General features: G+C 41.0%; 1 protein-coding gene across 5 annotated transcripts in view; it reads left to right on the forward strand.

The window, feature by feature from the left end:
• The window catches only part of TCAF1 (TRPM8 channel associated factor 1), a 50,858-nt gene extending 28,114 nt beyond the window's left edge, over nt 1-22,744 (forward strand). For 4 of the 5 annotated variants that reach the window (XM_008697292.2, XM_008697291.2, XM_040643872.1 and 1 more), the window contains exons 3-9: nt 13,420-14,414; nt 14,669-14,766; nt 16,063-16,276; nt 16,587-16,826; nt 17,803-18,140; nt 19,440-19,690; nt 22,319-22,744. In XM_008697292.2, coding sequence (XP_008695514.1) covers nt 13,420-14,414; nt 14,669-14,766; nt 16,063-16,276; nt 16,587-16,826; nt 17,803-18,140; nt 19,440-19,690; nt 22,319-22,328 — 2,146 coding nt within the window. In that variant the 3' untranslated portion in view covers nt 22,329-22,744. Of the gene's footprint in view, nt 1-13,419; nt 14,415-14,668; nt 14,767-16,062; nt 16,277-16,586; nt 16,827-17,802; nt 18,141-19,439; nt 19,717-22,318 lie in introns of all 5 variants that reach the window. The other variant, XM_008697293.2, reaches the window with a different exon arrangement.
• The last annotated feature ends 718 nt before the right edge of the window (nt 22,745-23,462 follow it).

The following is a 23,462-nucleotide window of genomic DNA, read 5'->3' on the forward strand; positions in this document are numbered from 1 at the left end:
CTTTCCCTTTTTATGAACATTTTCCTTTCTTTAGTTTCAAAATTCATGCTTGTTGAAAAATAACTGAAATAATCCAGAAATATGCAAAGGAAAAAGTAAAAGATCTTCATTTCCACCTCCCTCTCTGTCCCTGCTAATTTGTTCTTTTCCCCAGTGTTTGCACTCTATCTTTTACTCTTCTTCTGTGTGTGTGTGTGTGTGTGTGTGTGTGTACAGGGTGAGGGGGGTAGAACTGGGAAAGGAGAAGGAGAAACAGATCTGCAACTTGATACAGGGTGAGGGGGGTAGAACTGGGAAAGGAGAAGGAGAAACAGATCTGCAACTTGATTTTTCACTTAATGTATCTTGAACATTTTTCCATGTGCACCTAATAAATGTACATCATCCTTCAAAACAGCTATATAGCATTTCACAGTTGGATTGTTCCATAAGTTACTTAACCATTCACCTATTAGTACATAATAAAGTTATTTTCTAATTTTCCTCCTATAAATAATGAATATCCTGTCACTAAAACCCACACAGGCTAGATGTATACCTATTCATTTTAACACTTGTCAGTTTCCTTTTAGAAACTTATTTTGGAAATCTTCAAACATATACAGAAATAGAAATTAGAACAGTGAACAAACATGTACCCGTTACCCAGGTGCCACAATTATCAACTCATGCTAACTGGTCTCAACTCATCACCTACCCTTCCCTCCCTCTTCCAGTTTGTTTTGAGCAAGTCCCTGAGATTGTATCATTCCATCCATAAAACAGTGTATCTCTAAAAGATAAGGTAGATCTCTAAATATAACCACAATACTGTTACCACGTATTTTCAATAGCATTATTTTTTCTGACCTGGCAAAATATCAATAACAGTATTGTTTTTTTTTTTTAAGAGCATTTGTAAATTCTCTATTATGTACCTATGTCTAAACTTACTGCTTAGATCAACTGGATTATTCATATTTTCCATAAATTACTTAATTTTTATATATTTGATCTAAAAGAGATTTCTGAAACAATTGTTCCGCACTCCCACTGTGATTTTAGAATTGAATTTGGCTTTTACTTTCCAAATATCAAAGCTATATTTTGGTATCCTAAAAACTCATGAACTTTTTCTTGGTGTGTATGTTTTGTCAGTCTAAACGTATCCTTCTTTCCTGCAACTAGTATTTTTCACCTTGAACTCTATTTTGTCTAATATGGTAATTGCTATTCCTATTTTTTTGTTGTTTTGTTTCTTTGTTGATCCTTTCACTCTTTCTGTATCTTTTTCAAAAGATTTGTCCCTTAGTATAAATCTGATTTTTTAACCAATCAGAGAGCCTCTGCCATTGTTTACAAGGGAAATCGTCCATTTATATAATCGAGAAAATTGATGCTCCCGTTGCTATCATCTTGCTCAACATTTTCTGTTATACTTTCTTGTTGCTTCTTTTAAAATTTTTCCCTTTACGCCTTTTGCTCCATTGGTTGAGTTATTTATCTTTTTTCACTGTTTAGAAATTACACACGATTTTTCTATTCTTCCTGTAGTCCTCTTTCATTTTTCCCCCCAGATCTTTATTTAAAATTTTTCACACTTATGGGAGCATTGCAAGAATAATGTAAAGATTACCACCCCCTTCACCTACATACATCAGTGCTTAGATTTTGTCACATATACTATATAAACATACAGGAATAATTATTTTGCTAACCATTTGAGAGTAAGCGATAGACAAAGTAACACTTCACATCTAAATACTTCAGCGTGCATCTCCTAAAGACAAGGGTATTTTCCAATATAACCATAATACAATGATCTCAAAAAATGTGCCATTGATACAACACTATTATTTAATGTCCATGTTCAGATGTCTGCAATTGTCCCAACAATGTCTTTTTTAGATTTTTTTTTAAATATAGGAAGGATCCCACCAAAACATTTGCCATTTTTTCTTGTTTTTCAGGACATTAGTGTTTTTGAAGCATCTGGCCCAGTTGTTTTATGGAATGCCCCTCAGTTTGGATTTGTCTAATTGTTTTTTCATGATTGTATTCAGTCCAAACATTTTTGGCAAGAAAACTATATAGGTGAAATTGTGCTCATTACAATATATCAAATCAGGAGGCATGTGTCATCAGTTCTACTGTTACTGGTGATGATAGAGTTGGCCCATTTAGTTAAATTGGAGTTAGCCAGATTTTCCTATTGTAACAGTGCCTTTCACCCTTTTTTAACTAGTTTAATCTATGGTGTGATAATTTGAGAGTATTAATGTCCTGTTCACCAACAACCTTCCACCCACTGGTTTTACCATTTGTTGATGATCTGTGCCTGAGTCGATATTTACGAAAGTGGTTACTTCTATTGCACTTGGGTAGCTCCTGCTCCTTTCTTAAAAGATTCATGTGACATGTCACCTCCTCCAGCCGCTCCCATTCTGATATGGATGCCTCTCTTCCATGCACCTATAGCCACCTGACATTCTCCCTAAGTGCAGCTCTGCTTGTAGGTTTCTCCCAGAATTGGCTGAGATCCTTCTTTCAAGAAGAGCTTTCCTTCCCCACCCCCCACAACATTTGTTGTTGATTTTGTGGTGGTTTTAAATTTTTGTTTTAGTATCACTCTGTACTCATGTCATGGACCCTTTAAAAAAAAACCAAATGTGTTATAATTTATTTATAGTCAGTGTTTTTTGAAGGTCATATTGTCTCAAATTTGGCAAGTGGAAGCCCTGTTAAGCTGACTGCTAAATCATTTGACATGACCCATCATTTTTCAGTGTTTACTCAATGTCTGGTACAATAAGATGTTGCAAGTTTATCTTGTTCTTTTCTAGTCCAAAACCTGGATCTGGCCATTTCTTCCAGGAGTCCTAGCTCCTTTTAGTGGTGAATGGTATTTAGAAACCAGGATCACCTCAGTGTGCTCATTGCTATTGGACTGTCATCATTCCTGGGCTCCTCAGAAGACAGCCAGCAAATATTTATCTTTTAATAAGTTCAGACTGATACCCCCAGTTTACCCCAAAACCACAGGCTTTCTTCTTCTTCCCTCATTCCTGATTTGTATCTTCCATCTCCCATAATGAGAATACTGGTTTCCACTACTTTAGTATTCACTCATTTGCTCAGTCCTACACTGCACACAAAATAATTTCATGATTACTGTCCCCATACCATTACCAACAGCACAAATAATAAGTTTTAAAGATTTATTTGTATTTAGTTTTGTCCTCAGAATATACTGCACTGAACGTAGTCTGAGTACTATGTTCAAAAGGTACTTGGATTGTTTGGTGTTTTTTTATCATTTGGTCCTACTTTCATTTAATGTGGATTTTTGCCCATATTGTCTATTTAACTTTATTTTTTGAATGTGTAAACTATTAGCATGGTTACAATAGCAGAGTACACATTCTTTTTAAGTGTACATGAAACATTCATGAAGATAGACCATATGCTGAGCCATAAAATGTCTCAACAAGATTAAAAGGATTGAAATCATATATAGTATGTTCTGATCACAGTGGTATTACACTAGAAATCAGTAGCATAAACATATCTGGAATCTCTAAGTATTTGTAAGTTAAAAAAATACATAAATACCCTATAAGTCAAAAAAGAAATTACAAAAAAAATTAGAAAATATTTTGACCTGAATAAAAATGAAAACACATGTCAAAATTTGTGTAATGCAATTAAAGTAGTACTTAGAGAGAAAGGTATGCCTTTAAGTGCTTTTATTAGAAAAGATTAAAGTTTAAATTCAGTGACCTAAGTTTTCCACATCAGGAAGCTAAACAAAAAATGAAAACCTTACCCAAAATATGTGGAAAGAATAAGAAGATAATAAAGGTGAGAGCTGAATTCAATGAAACAGGAAACAGAAAAAGAAAAACAATAGGGAAAATCAATAAAATCAAAAGCTGCTTAGTTGAAAAAAAAATCAATTAAAGTGGTAAATCTCTCTATATATTGATCATAAAAACAAGAGTGATAATACAAATGATAAATTCTAGGAATGGAATATGGATGATTAATACAGATCCTACAGATATTAAAAGGATAATAAGGGAATATTACAACTGTATGCCAATGAATTTGACAACTTAAATGAAACGGACAAATTTCCAGAGAGAGACAAACTACTAAAATTGACACAAGAAGAAACAGAAAATATGTGTTAAATGAGTTGGAATTGTAATTTAAAACATCCCAACACTAAATACAATGTGGTTTCCTGGATTGGATCCTAGAAAATGGTGGGAAAACTGATGAAATTTGTATAAAGTCTGGGGTTAATAGCATTTTACCAGTTTTAACTTCTTAGTTTTGGCAAATGTACCATGATTGTTAACATGTTAACATTAGGAAAACTGGGTGAGGGACTTATAGAACTTGGTACTACATTTGCAATTTTTATGGTTTTTTTATTTTAAAATAAAAATTTTATTTAAAATCAACAATGCAAAAAAAAAATCCCAATAAGGAAAACTTAAGCTCCAGATAGCTTCACTGATGAATTATATCTAACATTCAAAGAAAAAATAATACTAACCCTACATAAACCCTTAAAGAAAATAGGAGAGGAGGAAAATTTTTGCAACTTGATTTATTAAACCAGTATTTCTCTGATACCAAAGCCAGAGAAAGACACTACAAAAAAACTACAGAACAATATCCCTCATGAACAAAGATGCAAAAATTCTCAATAAAATATTGTAAAAAGAATAAAAGTGATATATAGAAAGGATACTACATCATGACCAAGTATAGCTTATCCTAGAAATGCATGGCTGTTTAAACATTCTAACGTGGAAGTAATTCGCCAAATTAACAGAATGAATGAGAAAACCATATAATTTATTACACACACACACACACACACACACACACACAAGCATTTGAGAGAATTCAATACCAAATCATGATAATATCTTATTTAGAAATAAAAAGGAACTTCTACCATATAATTAGCTATCTTTGAAAAAGCTATGGCTAAGAATGTGCTTAATGGTGAAATACCCTAAGACTGAAAACAAGACAAGGAAGGATACCTGCACTCACTGCTGTTATTCAACATTGTACTGACGGTCCCAGGCAGTGCGATAAGGCAAGCAAAAAATGGCACAGATATGAAAAATTAAGAAGTAAACCTATGTTTATTTGCAGAAAACATGATCATCTATGTAAAAAATTCTTTAAAATTACAAAAAAAAACTGCTATAATGAATTTAGCGAGGTTGCAGGATACAAGGTCAATATACAAAAATCAATTACATTTTTAAAATATTTTATTTATTTTTTTGACAGAGAGAGAGCATGTGCACAAGCAGGGGGAGCAGGAGAGGGAGAAGCAGGCTCCCCGCTGAGCAGGGAGCCCAATGCAGGGCTTGATTTCAGGACCCAGTGATCATGACCTGAGCCAAAGGCAGACGCTTAACTGACTGAGCCACTCAGGTGCTCCAGTCAATTACATTTTTATATATTAGCAGCCAAAAATTGGTAATTGAAATTAAAAATACAATTATCAGTTAAAACAGAACACAAAATTGTGAAATACTAATGAATAAAGTTAATAAAATATATTACAAGACCTATACCCTGAAAACTATAAAATATCACTGACAGAAATTAAGACCTAAAGAAATGGAGAAATACACCACATTGATGAATCAGAACACTCAGTATTTTTAAGATGTCAGTTTTCCCCCAAATGACGTATAGATTCAATGCAATCCCAACCAAAGTTCAAGTGGACTTTAAAATTAATGCAAATGAAAGGAACTAACAACCTAATTTCAATACTTATTAGAAAGCTGAAGTAATCAAAATACTGTGGTTTTGGCAGGATAGGCATACAGATCAATGAAACAGACTACAAAGTTCAGAAATAGACTCATAGATCCATGCTCAGTTATTTTTTTGGCAAAGGTGCCAAGGTAATTCAATGAGGAAAAGAGAAACTTTTCAACATCTGATTCTGGAATAAATGGACACCCTTAGGGAGAAAAAGTGAATCCTGACACTCATCCCACTCCACATTAAACAAATAATTTAAAAAATCTGGACCTAAATGCAGAGGCTAAAATTCAAAATCTTCTATATTTTTTGTTTGTTTGTTTGTTAAAGACTTCTAAATGAATGCACAGGAGAGATTATCTGTGACCTTAGCATAGGCAGAGATGGCTTAGATAGGACACAAAAAGTACATGAGCCATAAGAGGAAAAGATTGATAAACTGAGCTTCATCAAAAAAAATTTTAATAACTTCTGCAGTTCAATAGACAGTATTAAAAAAACAAAAAGGCAAGCTACAGACTGGAAAAATTATTTGCAGTACTTACATCTGACAATGGACTTGCATTCAGCATACACAGAGAACTCTTACATCTCAATGAGATAAACAACCCAGTAAAAAATAAAACAAAATAAAAGGAAAAAATATTTTAACATACTTCATAGAAGATAAAAGATGAAAGGCCAATAAGCCCATGAAAAGATTCTCAACATCGTTAGTCATCAGAGAAATGCAAATTAAAATCACAATTAGATACCACATACCCCCCACTAGAACTGTTCCTAAAAAGGCTCACAAAGTGTTGGCAAGAATGTGGAGCAACTGGAACTCTCCTACATTACTGTTGGGAATGTACAATGATATGACTATGTTGGAAAACAGTTTAGCAATTTCTTATAAATTGAAACCTACTTTCACTATACCGCTCAGCCATCTCATTCCTAAGTATTTACCCAGAATAAAGGAAAACATGTCCACACAATAATTTTGTGTGTGAGTGTTCATGGCAGCAAGCCCCAAACGTTCATTAACAGATGAATGGATGAACAAAATGTGGGATATCTACCCAGTGGCATACTACTCAGCAATAAAAAGGAATGGATTACTGATAGGCTCAATAACATGGATAGCTCTCAAAAATGTATTCTGAGTAGAAGCCAAACACGAGAGTATGTACTTTGTGATTCCATGTATATGAAACTTTAGAAAAGGCAGATCTCATCTATGCTGAAAGCAAGCACGTCGGTGGTTGCCTGGAGACTGGATTGACTGAAATGGGGCAAAGGTATATTTCTGTAGGTGATGAAAATGTTATATATATATTTTTAAAGATTTTATTTATTTATTTGACAGAGATAGAGACAGCCAGCGAGAGAGGGAACACAAGCAGGGGGAGTGGGAGAGGAAGAAGCAGGCTCATAGCGGAGGAGCCTGATGTGGGGCTCGATCCCGTAATGCCGGGATCACGCCCTGAGCTGAAGGCAGACGCTTAACCGCTGTGCCACCCAGGCGCCCCGAAAATGTTATATATTTTTATTGTGATTATACAAGCATATAAATGTAACAAAATCTCATAAAGATGTACACTTTAAATGAATTTTACCACATGTCAGTGGGAAGTTGATTTTTCAAAATTGGCGTGTTGAACGCAATATTAAAGGAGAACAAAGTTGGAGGACTGACATTATCTAAGACTCACTATACAGCTATAGTAATCAAGAGCGGTATTTGTGAAAGAACAGACCAGTTGAACAGAATAGAGAGCCCAGAAATCAACCCACGTAAATATGGTTATCTGATCTTTGACAAAGGAGGAAAGGCCATACAATGGAGTAAAGAAAGTCTTCAAAAATGATGATGGAACTGGACATCCACAAGCCAAAAAGTGAATCTAGGCACAGACCTTATAGCTTTCATAAAATAACTCAAAACAGATCGCAGATCTAAATGTAAAACAGAACTATAAAACTCCCAGTAGATAACAGGAAATAAGCCTTGATGACCTTGAATATGGCTATGTCTTTTTAGAAATAATACCAAAGATCCATGGAAGAGATAATTGATAGGCTGGGCTCCATTAAAATTAAAAACTTCTGCTCTGCAAAAGACAAAGTCAAGAGAATAAGAAGGCAAGCCACAGACTGGGAGGAAATATTTGCAAAAGACACATCTGATAAAAGATTATTATCCAAAATATACAAAGAAGTCCCCTTAAAATAACAATAAGAAAACAATCCAATTAAAAAAAAATGGTCCAAACACCTTAATAGACATCTTACCAACAAGATGTACAAATGTCAGATAATCATATGAAAAGACACTTCACACCATGTGTCATCAGGGACATGCAAAGTAAAACAATGAGATGTCACTAAACTGAAAATCCAAAACAGACACCACCAAATGCTGATGAGGCACATCCTCAGCATCAGGAACTCTTTATTCATTGCTGATGGGAATGCAAAAACGGTACAGCCACTTTGGAAGACAGTTTAGCAGTCTCTTACAGTCTCTTACAAAACTAAACTGCTCTTACTACAGGATCCAGCAATCACACTCCCTGCTATTTATGCAAAGGAGTTATATCCACACAAAAACCTGCAGACAGATATTTGTAGCAGCTTTGTTCATAATTGCAAAAACATGGAAGCAAGCAAGATGTCCTTCAGGAGGTGAACAGGTAAGTAAATTGTGGTACGTTCAGACAATGGACTATTATTCAGTGCTAAAAAGAAATGAGCTAATGAGCCATGAACAGACATGGAGGAACCTTAAATGCATGATTAATGTATGATTCCAACTAAATGACATCTGGAAAAGGCAAAAGTACAGAGACAGTAAAAAGATCAGTGGTTGCTAGGGGTGGGATGAGAGGATGAATAGGCAGAACACAAAGTATTTTTAGGGCAGTGAAAATACTGTGTGATACCATTATTATGGATGCATGTCATTATACCTTTGTCCAGACCCACAGGATGTACAACAGGAGTGAACCCTAATGTAAACCATGGACTTTAGGCGATAATGTTTTCTTGTAGTTTTGAGTGTAACAGATGTACCAGTCTGGTGGGGATGTTGGTAACAAGAGAGGCTATGGATGTGTGGGGGCGGAAGGTATTTGGGAAATCTGTGTACCTTCCCCCTCAATTTTGCTGTGAATGTAAAAGTGCTCTAGGGGCCCCTGGCTGGTTCAGTCAGTACAGCATGCAACTCTTGATCTCAGGGTCATAAGTCTGCACCCCATAAGGAGCATGAAGACTAGTTTAAAAAAAAAAAAGTGCTCTAAAAGAATAAAGCCTAATTTTTTAATTGAAAACATGTTTAAATCCAGGAAAAAAAAAAAACCCTCTCATTCCCTTTCCCTCTGTGTGTAATCTGTTCCCACCCCTGTATGATAACCAATTTAATTAGTTTATTGATTATTTCTTCTGTGTTTCTTTTTGCAACAGTGTATGTGTGTGGATACATATCATTCCCAGTATTTTACAAATTAAAGGTAGCATACTATGAAAACTCTTTCGCATCCTGCTTTTTTCAATTAATATATCTTTATAATTATTCTTTGACAATATTTAGAACCCTCTGTTATTTTTTTTTCCCATGGTGGCATTCTGTTCCTCTCTGCAAGTATACCATAGTTTATTCAACCAATCTCAGATGTATGGGCATTCATGTTGCATTCCATTTTTTTGCTATCATAAAGTTGCAATGGGTAACTCTGTGTTGCATGTTTTCATTTTATTGGAGTTGTGCCTTTTGGCTAATTTTCTAGAGTAGAATTGCTAGGTCAAAGAATAAATATATGTATACTTTTGTTAGAAATTGTCAAATTCATCTCCATAGTGGGTTGTACCATTTAGCCTTCTCACCAGCAATGGAAAGAGAATGCCGACTTCCCCACACAGTTCCAACGGAACAGTTATCAGACTTCTGAATTTTTGTTAGTCTGATAACTGGGAAATGGTATTCCAATGTAGTTGTAATTTGCATTATTTTTTCTCTAAGTAAAACAGTGTGTGCAAGAGTCATTTGTGGTTTTTTGTGGTTGCCAACTGTCTTTTCACATGTTCTGCCCATTTTCTGATGTGTTTTTGGTATTCCCACTTTAAGAGTTCTTCGCTGATTAGAAATTTCATCTTTTACCTGTGATTTATAATGTGTTTGCCTTTTGAATGTGCTTAGTATTTTTGCCAATCAAAAATGTTTATGTAGCTAATTTTATCAATCTTTTCTATTATTACATCTGATTGGAGTCATAGTTAGAAAGCCTTTCCTCAAACCCGGATTATGAAATTTCACTCTTGGTTTCTTCTAGTATTTGTGTGGTTTCCTTTTCAAAATTTACCTCCTGATGCATTTGGAATCTTGTCTGGTGTGTTACATGATGTCAGGTATCCAGTTTATCTTTTTTGAAATCCCTATCCAGTCATCCCAACAACAGTTGTGAAAGTATCTGTCTATTCACAGTAAGATGCCACCTTTATTATACACTAATAGCCATATTTATTGTGATGCCTTTATTTATTTTTTTTATTTTTTTAATAAGCTTATAGTTTTAGATCTGAGTTGAGAATTAACTAGTTTTTATAATCTCCATCTCCAATTCAAATTAAGAACTTCATTTGTCTCTTTCTTGCACTTTCCATGCTCACCCCCTACCTTCCATGTTTTGTTGAAATCATCTGGTATTTTGGTTCCAGTTTGGTTTTGCCCGAGTTTCGTTCCTCTGTGTTAATATCATGGCTCTGCTAGCTTGGAATTATTTCTCAGCAACTGGTGCAAGTGTCACTCGACCTTTATCAGCAGTTTCTCAGCATTAGCTATAAATGATACTGGTATCCTTGCCCGCCACTGCTTCATGACGCCAATTTGTTCCTCTGCTGTATTTATTTTCCTTTCTCTAGACCTACAGGGAAACCTCAAGTAACTTTTTGGGAAAACTTTCATGAGTGGTGCATTTTCTAAGCCCTTGATTGCATTCAGTATTTCCTTGTTCCAACACAGAATCTTAGGTGGCTAATTGTCATACAGTGTCTTCACTGCTCTCATATCCTTTGTTTTTAGGACACTTGTGTCTTTGTGGGTAAATTGTTCTCTTTTGCTTTGTTTTCTTTCCGGGGGGCCTTCAAGGCTTTTTCTTTATGTTTGAAGTTCATTAGCGTATTAGTCATCAGCTAGATCCTGCACTTCATCTCATTTTCCCTGCTTTGCCTTCAGGGAGTCCTATCACTTTAAGAACGAAAATCTGTTTTTCAGTCCAAGGAAGTTGAATGTAATTGTAGGTTTGTTGCTGCTTTTTTCTCTTTCTTCTTTCCTTTTTTAACTCCTACTTGCTAGATCTCCTTTGTCCTTCCTTCTCTCTTAACTTTTGTCTGCTAATGTTTATCTTTTTGCCTTTTAACACTGCTCTCTGGAATTATCACTTGACTCAGTTTTCCCATTGACTTATTCATAGTGTTTATCTCCATCAAGATTTGCTTTCTGTCCATGTATTAAATTGAGATGATCTGCTTGGCAATTATATTGTTATTCTAAAGAGTAACTATTTATAGCAGGAATTTATTTTTTTTTTTCCTTTTGAAGAGAGAGATAATATGTAATCTCAAAACTCTCCAATGATATACAATATTTATTTAGGACTTTCTTCTCCATTTATCACTGTTACTTCCTTGGGTGTTGGTTTTCTCTGGTTAGTTTGGTGCTTCTCTTTCAAATATTTGGCAATTCTTGTTTATTTAAATGTTAAATGGCATTGAAATTCTATATTGATCATTATCGGTTACTGAAGTGTATTTTCTCAGGACAAATGATAATCCTATTCTTTTTTCTTGATCTTTTTCTTTCACATATATGCAGTTACAGATTCTTCTGTGCTCATGGGTTTCTGACCAGTCTGATTCCATTTGATTTATATTTTCGATAAATTTCTCACTAGCCCAGTTTACTGATTGTGCTCTTTTCAAAACCCAGTGCAATCATGGATTTATTCTGATTTTAAAACTTTTGTTTCATTTCAGAAGAGAATGGGAAAGAAAAATAAAAATCCAGTTCATATTATTTTTTCAGTTTATGAAACAAAAATTTATCTCCTCCTGTTCATAAGTCATAGCTCTTAGAAATAACAGATGTCTCGGCTAAGCATTAGCAGGACCTCACCTAGGGTCATTGTCTAGACGATATGCTAGTGATTCAGTGTCTGGGCCTCAAGTTCGCACATTCAGTATCGCCCATCTTATCATAATAGGCTAGTGTATAAACCTTGATGCCAGTGTATTAATCTAAACACAGTAGCTTACCTTTTCACTGACTTCACTTGTCAAACAATTAATTGCGTGAAATTTATAAACAGAACTCCTTATTATGAGAATTAAAATATATTTTCCATTTAATTTTGTATACAGGTATAAAGTAATAAAAACTTGTAACAATTAATATTTTTAATTTTAGAATCACCAAATTAAAGATAGACTGTGCAAGATATTGCTTGAGAAATAGATATGTCACGGAACTAGAACATTCTGCCTGGCCTGGCCCCTGACTTCTTTGTGTAGGCAGATGATCATCGGAAGCAAGATTATCATCACAAGGTGGTTTGGTAAACTTGGAATCAGAGCAAGAAGAGCTAGTTGAATGATTTCCGTGGTTAGTTCTTCGAGGAGCTGGAGAGTCACTAGTAAGGTGATAACCTTTGTCTTCAGAAAAGGATCGTACCTACGAAGAGCACCACAGTCTCCCATCAGTTAACTGGAGTTCTTGCAGCTGCAGAGAGCACAACACAGACACGCTGTCTACCTGACTCCCAGTTTTTCAGTGTGTGCGTGCATTGCCTTCTGACCATATAGTCGCCAATCTTTACTTAACAAAGGTGGCATTACCAGCTCTGGGATCTCCAGCTTCTAGAGGTCACTCTACCTCCCCCTGCTAATGATCCCCCTAGGTACCCAGGGCCACATCTCCCATTTGGAGGATATGGGTGTCCTGAGGTCTTACAGGGGTTTGATGCCCACAGACATGTCCAGATGGTGCTGAGAAACACCTTATAGCATGGATATGTGCCTCCTGGAAGCCAGCAAGAAATGGGTGGAGTGTTGGACGTAGACAGTCAATCCTTTTGGGTTCAGGTAACAAGAGGGTCTCTACTAGAGTTGAAGCTGGCCAGCTCCCCTGCCCCACCTTTTGAGATAATAGTGATTCTTCAGTGGTGCCACCAGCCCAGTCCTCCCTTGACTTTACTTGAAAATTGGCAGCATGAAATTTATAAATAAGACTCTTTATAAGAATGAAAACATGATTGCCCATTCAGTTATCTATATAATGCCCAAAAGGCTGAAATAAACACTTAAATCTAGAATAGTTAAGACATGGTATTGGGTAAACACACAGGGCTTCCTTTGAGATTTCCTTTGGAGACTTTGCATTCCAAGAATGAGCAGACCAGAATGAATGTCCCTCTGTCTTCCCTCGGACCAGCCTGCCCACCCAGTGAGGTCAGATATGTCTACTTTGTTCTCCCGGCTCTTCCGCGAGAGCTAAACACGATCATATTAGTCAAGCTGACTCTTGCTGTATGGAGGGTGCTGTTTTGAGCTTTCTGTGGCCACTCCTTTAATAGAGAACACCTGTGTCTTTTGCAGCTGTGAAGATGATCTCTCCGAGGACAGAGAGGAGCTCCTGCACGGGATTTCAGAGCTGGACATCAGCAACTCGGATTGCTTCCCGTCTCAGCTGCTCGTGCACGGGGCTCTAGCCTTTCCCCTGGGGTTAGATTCCTACCATGGCTGTGTCATAGCGGCTGCCCGCTATGGCCGGGGCCGGGTGGTCGTGACTGGCCACAAGGTATTATTCACTGTGGGCAAACTGGGCCCCTTTCTGCTCAATGCCGTGCGTTGGTTGGACGGGGGCCGCCGAGGCAAGATCGTGGTGCAGACAGAACTGAGGACACTGAGTGGCCTGCTTGCGGTGGGAGGCATAGACACCAGCATTGAGCCCCACCTGACCAGTGATGCCAGTGTCTACTGCTTTGAACCCGTGAGTGATGTGGGGGTCAAAGAGCTGCAGGAGTTTGTAGCCGAGGGCGGGGGACTATTTGTTGGAGCCCAAGCCTGGTGGTGGGCCTTCAAGAACCCTGGAGTGTCCCCTTTGGCTCGGTTCCCAGGAAACCTCCTCCTCAACCCCTTTGGCATCAGCATCACAAGCCAAAGCCTCAATCCAGGGCCCTTCCGTACGCCTAAAGCAGGGATAAGGACCTATCACTTCCGCTCCACTCTGGCCGAATTCCAGGTCATAATGGGCAGGAAGAGAGGGAACGTGGAAAAGGGCTGGTTGGCCAAGCTGGGGCCGGATGGGGCAGCTTTCCTCCAGATCCCCGCAGAGGAGATTCCTGCCTACATGTCTGTGCATCGGCTCCTGAGGAAGTTACTCAGTCGGTACCGGCTCCCCGTCGCAACCCGAGAGAACCCCGTTATCAATGACTGCTGCAGGGGTGCTATGCTTTCCCTGGCCACGGGTCTGGCCCACTCTGGAAGTGACCTCTCTCTGTTAGTGCCGGAAATCGAAGACATGTACAGCAGCCCCTATCTGCGGCCCTCGGAGTCTCCCATCACCGTTGAGGTCAACTGCAACAATCCAGGTACGGAACAGGGGCGCAGCACTCAGCGTGGGGGCTGCAGGAACAGGGTGGAGGGCTTCAGAAGGCCGTCTCCACCCTTGGCCGTGCCCTTGCAAGGAGATGAGCATGAGGGGTTTGGGTAACGTTTGCAAGGGTTGAGTCAGGGCAGCATGAAGGGAGAGAGGTGTGCCCAGCTCCCGAAGGGGCTATGGATACGCCGCACGGAGATGGCGTTGGGGAGGAGGGATAAAGCCCGCCCTTCTGTGCTTTGGCAGGCACCCGGTACTGCTGGGTGAGCACTGGGCTCTACATTCCCGGGAGGCAGATTATCGAGGTCTCACTGCCTGAAGCTGCTGCCTCCGCTGATCTGAAGGTAAGGCCGTACCCCATCTCCTCGTGGCACAGAACCCAAATGTTCTTGCTATCACGGTCGCCATCTTATTTGATCCTCATAAAAAACCCTACTGGCAACGTGGGGCATGTACTTTCACCCCATTTTAAGGATGAAGCAACAGAGCTGCAGATGCAAGTGGATTGAAAATACCGATCTAGTACACCTGAAACTAATGTAACATTGTGTGTCCACCATACTCCGATCAATCAGCCCCTAGATCTGATACATTTCAGAGCCCAGGACTCAAACCTACCCAGCTCCTGGCTCTTAAGTTTTCTGCTTTTCGCTTCGGTCCTAGAGTGGGGAGTAAGAAAGGCACCAAACACGGGCGCCTGGCTGGCTCAGTTTGGTAGAGCATGCGACTCTTAATCTCAGGGTCGTGAGTTCAAGCCCATGTTGGGTGTGGAGTCTACTTTAAAAAAATAATAATAAAAATTTTTCTTAAAACTAAAAAAACAAAAGGCACCAAATGGAGGGCGCCCTGGCATGCAGAAGTGTTCAATCTCCATTCCCTTTCTGTGCCCATCCAATATCCCACTGGAGCGCAAGGTCTTAATGCCTCTGTCCTGTGACACCGAAGACTGTTCCTTGCTCCCCTTGGTCCCCCTCCGGCTCTGTCACTTTCACACACACACTCTCTGTTTGAAAATTAAGTAGCCATTCTGCTCTGTCCCCCTGAAGAGTCGTTGTGACAGGTAGGGCCTGTTCTGTGCCCTTGTTCTGGAACTTATTTAGCATAAACCTGGGAGAACGATCCCAGGACTCCACCCAGTACAGGAGCCGCTCCATCTGCCCAGTAGGGGACCCCTGGAGAACAGGAGGGACTGAATCCACCTTCCAGTTCATGAGCCGGTCCCACTGCCTCCCCCTGGGCCTCCTCTCCAGTCAGCAAAAGGCCAAAGTCAGCAAGGTCCCCTCTGCCCCATTTCCAAGGCCAGAGTCACCACCATGATATAGGCAACCCAGGATTCTGTGGGTTCCAGAGACACCCAGGGGCCCTTTGTGGGAGTCAGCCCTCCTCAGCATTAGCCTATGGGCTACACCTGGTGCGCATCACTTCAGCTTCTCAACGTGACCCTGTGTGAAGCTGACTCCCCTGGGAGGACATTTACACACGATTCGGTCCACATAGCCCCGAGGAATGATGGAATGGCGTGGGCTTGCATGGTCAAGGCTCAGTGACCTTTCCTGTCCCTAGCTCCTGGGAGCCCTCCCTTTCTACCTGCACACACCCCAAGGTGACTGGGGGGGGGTGGGGGGATCTCTCTGCTCCAGATACAGATCGGCTGCCACACGGATGACCTGACCAGAGCCAGCAAGCTGTTCCGAGGCCCGCTCGTGATTAACCGGTGCTGCTTGGACAAACCTACCAAGTCAATCACCTGCCTCTGGGGCGGCCTGCTCTATATCATCGTGCCTCAGAGCAGCAAACTGGGCTCTGTGCCCATCACTGTGAAGGGGGCCGTGCATGCCCCGTACTACAAGCTGGGTGAGTGGGAGCCATGGGGTGAACCCCAGGGGAGTGTGAGAACTGGGTCAGGAGATCATCTGGACTGTTTGGTATAGGAAGAGAGAAACTCTGGGTTGGTAGAGGGAAGGAAGCTAAGTTTCCTTCGATTCAGCACTGGGCTAAAGAGATGTAGACCAAACCACATTCTTGGAGACTTCCTAGAAGAAGGATAAAGGGGGGGATATGGTCACTCATGACCTCGGTGTTCTCCTTCTGGGGTTCAAGTGGAATGTTTCAACATAAGGGATTTAGGAAAGTGAGTTTCAAGCCCCATGGACTCTCTTCCCAGGGGAGACCTCCCAGGAGGAGTGGAAGAGGCGCATCCAGGAGAATCCAGGTCCCTGGGGAGAGCTGGCTACGGACAACATCATCCTGACAGTGCCAACTGCCAATCTCCGCACGCTGGAGAACCCCGAGCCGCTGCTTCGCCTCTGGGACGAGGTGATGCAGGCTGTGGCGCGGCTGGGGGCCGAGCCCTTCCCTCTGCGCCTGCCTCAGAGGATCGTGGCTGACGTGCAGATCTCAGTTGGTAGGTGCTCTGTGCATGCTGCCCTGACGGCCTTCCTTTTTTTCCACAGCCATGCAGTGGGCAGCCAGCATGGTAAAAACGTTTTTCTAGCAGACTAGAAGATATAAGTCTTGCTATTTAAACGAAAGGGGGGAAATATGTATTTTAAAAAAATAGACTCAGCCATATCCCCCAAGAAAAAATTGGAAACTACCTAAGTGTCCAGTAGTATGGAATGGTTAAGTAATATATCAACGGACACTGAGGAAAACTTCTAAAGTGATATTTTGATGGCATAAGGAAATACGATGGGATTATGGGACACGAGAAAAGTAGGCTGTGGAACTGTATGTGAAATTATGAACAGTTTAAGTCAGCATGTCCAGAATTGTCTTCCAACAGCCAGAACAGTGCAGGAACCAAGTGCTAGGCTTTCACAGGGGTCCCATCGGGGGCTTCAGGGAGAAAGTTAAAAGTGGTGTGGGGTATCCCCCCAGGTCACAGTTGTTGGGAGAAAGAATTTAACAATGTTGAGAAGACACTGAATGAAGAGATCTCTGCCAGTGGGTCAAGAGCCTAACAAGTCAGGGGGTGTGTGGAAATGAAAGAATGATGGAAATTTATTTTCTTACCTTATAGAGATCACTATAAAGTAGTGTCAATGTGGGCAACACCGTATCTAAATAATGAGAAGGGGAACCACCATCCAAGAGTTCTCCATTTTGAGAAAAGAGTATAATGAGACAGGTTCACACGACAGGGCAGTCTCACAAAAGTGAAAAGCTGAAGAGTAACATGAAGGGCTATTTGTCACGTGCGTTAGTCCCATTACTGTCGGGTCAGAGTGAGGCTGGAGGCGCAGTTACAGAAAGAAGATGGGGGAGAGCCTCGTGGGTCTCATGTGGATTGCCCTTCTGAGCGTTACGGGGTTCTGGAAGTCCTGGTAAAGATGGGTGGGGAGCGTTCTAACCCCTCTTCCTCCCTCCTGTGTTCCCAGGCTGGATGCATGCAGGGTACCCCATCATGTGCCATCTGGAATCTGTGCAGGAGCTCATCAATGAGAAGCTCATCAGAACCAAGGGGCTGTGGGGCCCTGTCCACGAGCTTGGCCGTAACCAGCAGCGGCAGGAGTGGGAGTTCCCCCCGCACACCACCGAGGCCACCTGCAATCTGTGGTGTGTTTACGTGCATGAAACGGTCTTGGGCATCCCTCGAGGCCGTGCCAACATTGCTCTGTGGCCTCCAGTTCGGGAGAAGAGAGTCCGAATCTACCTGGGCAAGGGTCCCAATGTGAAAAACTGGAATGCATGGACTGCCCTAGAAACATATCTACAGGTACTGGGCAAGAAGGGAGGGGGAGGGGAACCCCCACTGCGGGGACCGCCAGCGCAACCTCGTTAGGGGACACTCTAGTGACTCCAAAGTGAACTTAATTGCCTCAGCCGCACCCTCACACCATGATTTTGAGAAGACTCAGGAGAGTAGATAGAAAGCACCAAGGCAGAGGCGAAGGCAGTACTCTACATGGCTGGCTTTAAACCCAGACGTGCCTGAGACAGAAGCCAAACCATGTCATGACATAGCTACCTTAACACCAAACACCCTGCCCCCCCCCCCACACACACACGTTATGGGATGGGACTCATGGTTTTCCTTAGAAACTGCCTCAGTTTTTCCCTCAGAGGCAATCCAAGATGCCTCACTGGTCTGCACACGAGGTTGCCTCTGCCTTTGAACAACTGTCCAGCACCCCAGTTCCCTCCCCTGAGTCCCTAGAGCAGCTCCCAGGCCACCGTGCAGTCTTACCTCCTAGGATTCTGGAACTCAGTCTCCAGCTAGGTTCTTCCACCTGCCCGAATTCCTCTCTGTGGTACTCACTGCCCCAAGAGCAATAGCAAAACTGCCCAGAGGCTCTAACCTCATCGCTGGGGCCATTTCACTCCAGGGACAAAAGTTGTTCACCTGTGAAATCCAGCTGAGGTTGTCTCAGAGAACTGCCAATGTCCGTCCTAACCTTAAAGCACCATAACCCGGCCTCACACGGGCTATTTCCCGTGGCCTCGGGACAGCTGCCTTTTCCTAAAATTATGCCTTACTTAACTTCATTCCAACCACCTTCCATCTTCTGTTTCTACCGGACTCACTTTTATTCCTAAAGGCCATGTTAGTAGCCTTGCAGATTGCCACAGACCTGACCGATGCAGGTTATGTCAGGGTTAGGGGAGGAATTCCCCAGTTATTGGGGCTCAGCTTTGCAGCTGTGAAAAATACAAGGATTTTTTCACATCAGCTGGCTTTAAATCCTTGTGTGATAGCCTGTTGACACCTTCACGATGGAGAGAGCTACATGAATGACATTGGTAGGAAATACTGATAATATTCATGACCGTGATTACCACAGTCATCCGTTATCGAGTGTCTGCTCTGCACTGAGCACCGCAATAGCTCACAGGCCCTTGTCAAGAGAAGACAGAGTAGCCCATGAGGCCAGCAGCTAGAACGGGAGAGAGGGCCAGTGACAGAAATGAAACTAATGTTTTAGGGGTTAAATACATTACATAAATTTATTATAGCTTTTGTTGGATCTCCTTTCTGTGATTAAATGTCTCCTCCTGCTGCCGCTTTCTCTCCCAGCTACAGGAGGCCTTTGGTTGGGAGCCGTTCATCCGTCTCTTCACTGAGTATAGGAACCAGACCAACTTGCCCACAGACAATGTTGACAAAATGAATCTGTGGGTGAAGATGTTCTCCCACCAAGTGCAGAAGAATCTGGCTCCGTTCTTTGAGGCCTGGGCCTGGCCTATCCAGAAGGAAGTGGCTACCAGCCTGGCCTATCTGCCTGAATGGAAGGAAAATATTATGAAATTATACCTCCTCACACAGATGTAAGGAGTGCCCAGCGAGGTGGCAGGTAGAGAGGTTTGGGGAGGTAGGCAGAGATGGGGATTCACTCCTCGACCTCTGTCTCTTAGGGTTCTAGCCTTGTGCTCTTGCCTCATTGCCCCCGTATCTTAATACCTAGTAGTTCCATCTCTAGAAAGTGGGTTAAGAAAACAGCAAAAAGGGGAATCAGGATTTCTTAGGAGCAGGGCCTTCTGTTTAGGGGTCTCGTTCCTCTGCTCTCAGCTATCAGATTCCCTCCTGGCCTTATACTGGCCTGGTTCTGAGAGCTTTGGCATCTGCTTCTATGCCAGCCTTTGGTTCACCATTATGGGCCATGGCCCTTGGGGGTGGTTCTCACCCTGACATCTTGAGGACTCTCTGGGCTTTTGTTTTTCACCGGTTGTTCCAAAAACCTGAGCACAGAATCCACTGAAACACAAATTTACCAGGATAACCAGACAGTTCCCTGATATTCTGTCTTAGGTGGTTTTCAAAGAGCTTGAAAAGCAATCTGGTGTAGTAGAAAGAGCCCGTAGCTAGTGTTAGCTCTTGGGAAAGTCACTGTATCTCTGCTCACATTTCTTTGTGTGTGAGATGAGGACAGAAATCCCTGCCTCACAGGGATGTCGTGAAGACTCAAACGGATAGCTCTGAAGAGGTTAGCGAATGCAGCGCTTGCACATCTAAGCGATTCTTCCATGTTCCACTGGTCCACAGAGTAGTGAGCTGAGTACTCCCCTTCTCTTGCCGTAGCCTGGAGGTTAAGACTGTCATCTCTCACAGCAGACTCCCTGCATCCAAAGCCTGGTTCTTTCACCTGTTAGTCATATGACTCTGGGCAAATTCCTTATAAAATGGTATCTATTTCATAGAACGATTGTGAGGATTAAATTCTAGTCCCTCTAAAAGGAATTAGAACAGTGCCTGGCAGTTGGAAGGTATTGAGAAAATGCCAGCTGCCATTATTTCTAATGAATATGTATTGATCATTTCAGAGCTAGACTACCCTGTAGACGGCATTTACAGAGGCGGTGTGACCCACCCCGTCCCATCCTACACTTCAGACACCAGCCTCTCAAAGGACTGGGGTCCACTGCCTTATGAGCTACAGGGGCTACAGAATCCGTGGGCTCTAAATTCATAGTGGGGGTCTTAACAGCTACCTGGGGTTTGGGCTCTTTATTCAGTTCCATCTTTCAGGTAAAATTCCTTCTTTGATTAAATCAAGAGTGTAAGTCACTTGAAAAATCAGAACAAACCCATGAGGGCGTTTTGTCTTTAGCTAACAGTGGGCATCCGGCTTAGAGATGGTGTTTATGTTTCTGTAGTGACACAGATCCCTATCACTGCCCAGAGTTCCTTACCAGTTTGGCAGGTAAAGTCCACACACAGAGAGAAATCTTGACTTCAGAACCAGATAACTGGATACGACTGACAAAAAATTTTATTTAATTACAATGCAAAGGTTTTCATAACTTTTCTTCTAATCTTACTCAAAACCTCCCATTTCTGTGTAATTTTAACTAGAGTTGAGGTTCTGGGAATAATGCGTACATCCAGCCAGTTTCCTTTTAGACCACTTCTATTTATTTAGTTGTTTTAATACACTATTCTGTTTGCCTTATTAAGAATTGGCTGGATGCAGAGACAACAAGATTTGACCTAGAGAGTGTTTTTCTGTGGATTCCTTTATTTTGTCATTTCTTAATCCTAGAATTCTTTTCCCTTATTTCATGAATGTGTATCATCTAGATGCTTTAAATATAGATGATATTGGACATGCATTCAACATTTGAAAAAATTCTATCAATTAGATAGAATTCTATCAATTAGATAGCATGTGCCAAATACTATACTTGTTCTTTTATATAGATTTAATCTTCACAATAATCTTATGAGATGGAAATTTATCATTCCCATTTTAGGAATAAGTGAACTGAATTTTATGGAGATCAAGTAAACTGCCTAAGTCTACCCTGTTCTACTACTAATAAATGGTAGACCTGGGATTTGAACCCAGGCACTCTGATTACAGAATGGGTGTTAGTAACTACAGTGCTTTGAATACTCAAATAAATAAGAAAATGAAGAAGTCAGCCAGCAAACAGAAGGACCTCTATGTCCCTACTTGCCAGCTCTTTGCCTGCTTGTACTCACCCCTCATCCAATTTTATCAGAACAGAAAGTCCCTTTGTTTCTCCCAAATCCAGTTCAAAGGAAGAACGTGAGGTAGGCTCCTAAGGTACATCCCAAAGACAGTGAGTCCTTTAGCATCATCCAGGTCTTTTAGATTCCAGTCTATTCAGGTTTCATTTATCATCTCTAGGGCACCATGAAAGCATTCTAGTAGTGTACTGGGTTTTGAATGGTGGGTTATTTTGGTAAAGTGCCTGACTCCCAAAAGTCCCAGACATTGCATGTTCTCAGCAAGGAAATCGGATTCTTGGTCCTTTGCAATAATATTTGTATCCATCCTGGCCCTCTTTAGTTCATTTTTAGCATTATAGCCCCGGGGACCTTCTTAAAATAGGAAGCTATTCATGTCACTCCCCTGTCTGAAAGCTTCCAGTGGGACTTTGAATATAAGATGATGAACTGAGCATATAAGTTTACCTCCCCTCCCTCCCCAGGCCCCACTGAAATTGAAGTCAAGAAATGCAAAAGAGAATTGACACATCTCAGCAAAGAAAAATGAACAGATTTGATTTTCACTGAAGAAGATCTCAACACATGTCTGGAAGAGAGAAAGTGGATGAAGCACGAGAATGAATGAAAGAGTGAAGGTATCTTTCAGACAGAATAGAAGCTGATCTGAACAACATAATCCCAAAGAAACATGAGCACCTGAAAAATCTGTAAAGAGTTATACCAGTTGTAAAATTGAACCCTATCCTATTCTGCCCCAACCATTGTGCATAGAATACAGGCAGTCTATAATTGGTATCCATTAAGAATTGATTGTTCTTGTTGTTTGTATAGAAATGGAATAAACTGCCTGGGGAGAGGTGGGAGTTGGTGCCCCAGAATAAAATTTCTCTTTTTGTGGAAATAAGTGACCCTGTAGCTTACCAGGTAGTTCTCTGACTGTTGAAACTCCTCCTCAAGTAACCCAAGTGCATCTAGTCCTAGAAGAGGCTTATTGGAGAATCAGAACCAACCATACACTGGCAGAGGACAACCACACCAATTCCTATAAAAGTTAACGGTTACATTGATTCTTAAATGCAAACAGTCAGCTAGGAATCCCCAGTCTTTGGGCATCGGGGGGTGGAGGGGGAGCACCAGGGGAGGAGCATGTAAGAAAATAACCAGCTAGAATTAGGAGACTTGAAAAATACAACAAACTCTAGAGGAAACAAAGTGAACATGGAAAGAATAACTTTAAGATCTGTATCTTCAGAGAGATTTGAGGTGTATTTGTAAGATGAGTACAGAATGCTACAAAGAAAGGAAAAACTGAGAATAAAAAGAGCCCTTAAAAGTGAAATTAAACTGCCCAAAATGTTCAGCAGACAGGCTGGAAAATAAAGTTGAGGGAAACTCCTTAGATATAGAACAAAAAGAAATAACGGGAAAAAAAAAAGGAAAAGATCTAGACAATCAATATCTAAGCATTAGGACTTTCTGGAAAAGAGAACATAAAAAAATACAGGTGAAGAAGTAAAAAGGACAAAAAATGAAGAACATAAAGAACCAAGTCTCCAGATTGAGGGGCTCCCAATACAACCTATATCTAGACACAATCTTGTGAAATTTTGGATTAAGGATAGAGGG

This window comes from Ursus maritimus, unplaced genomic scaffold, assembly GCF_017311325.1.
Source record: "Ursus maritimus isolate PB19 unplaced genomic scaffold, ASM1731132v1 scaffold_3, whole genome shotgun sequence".
Taxonomy (NCBI): domain Eukaryota; kingdom Metazoa; phylum Chordata; class Mammalia; order Carnivora; family Ursidae; genus Ursus; species Ursus maritimus.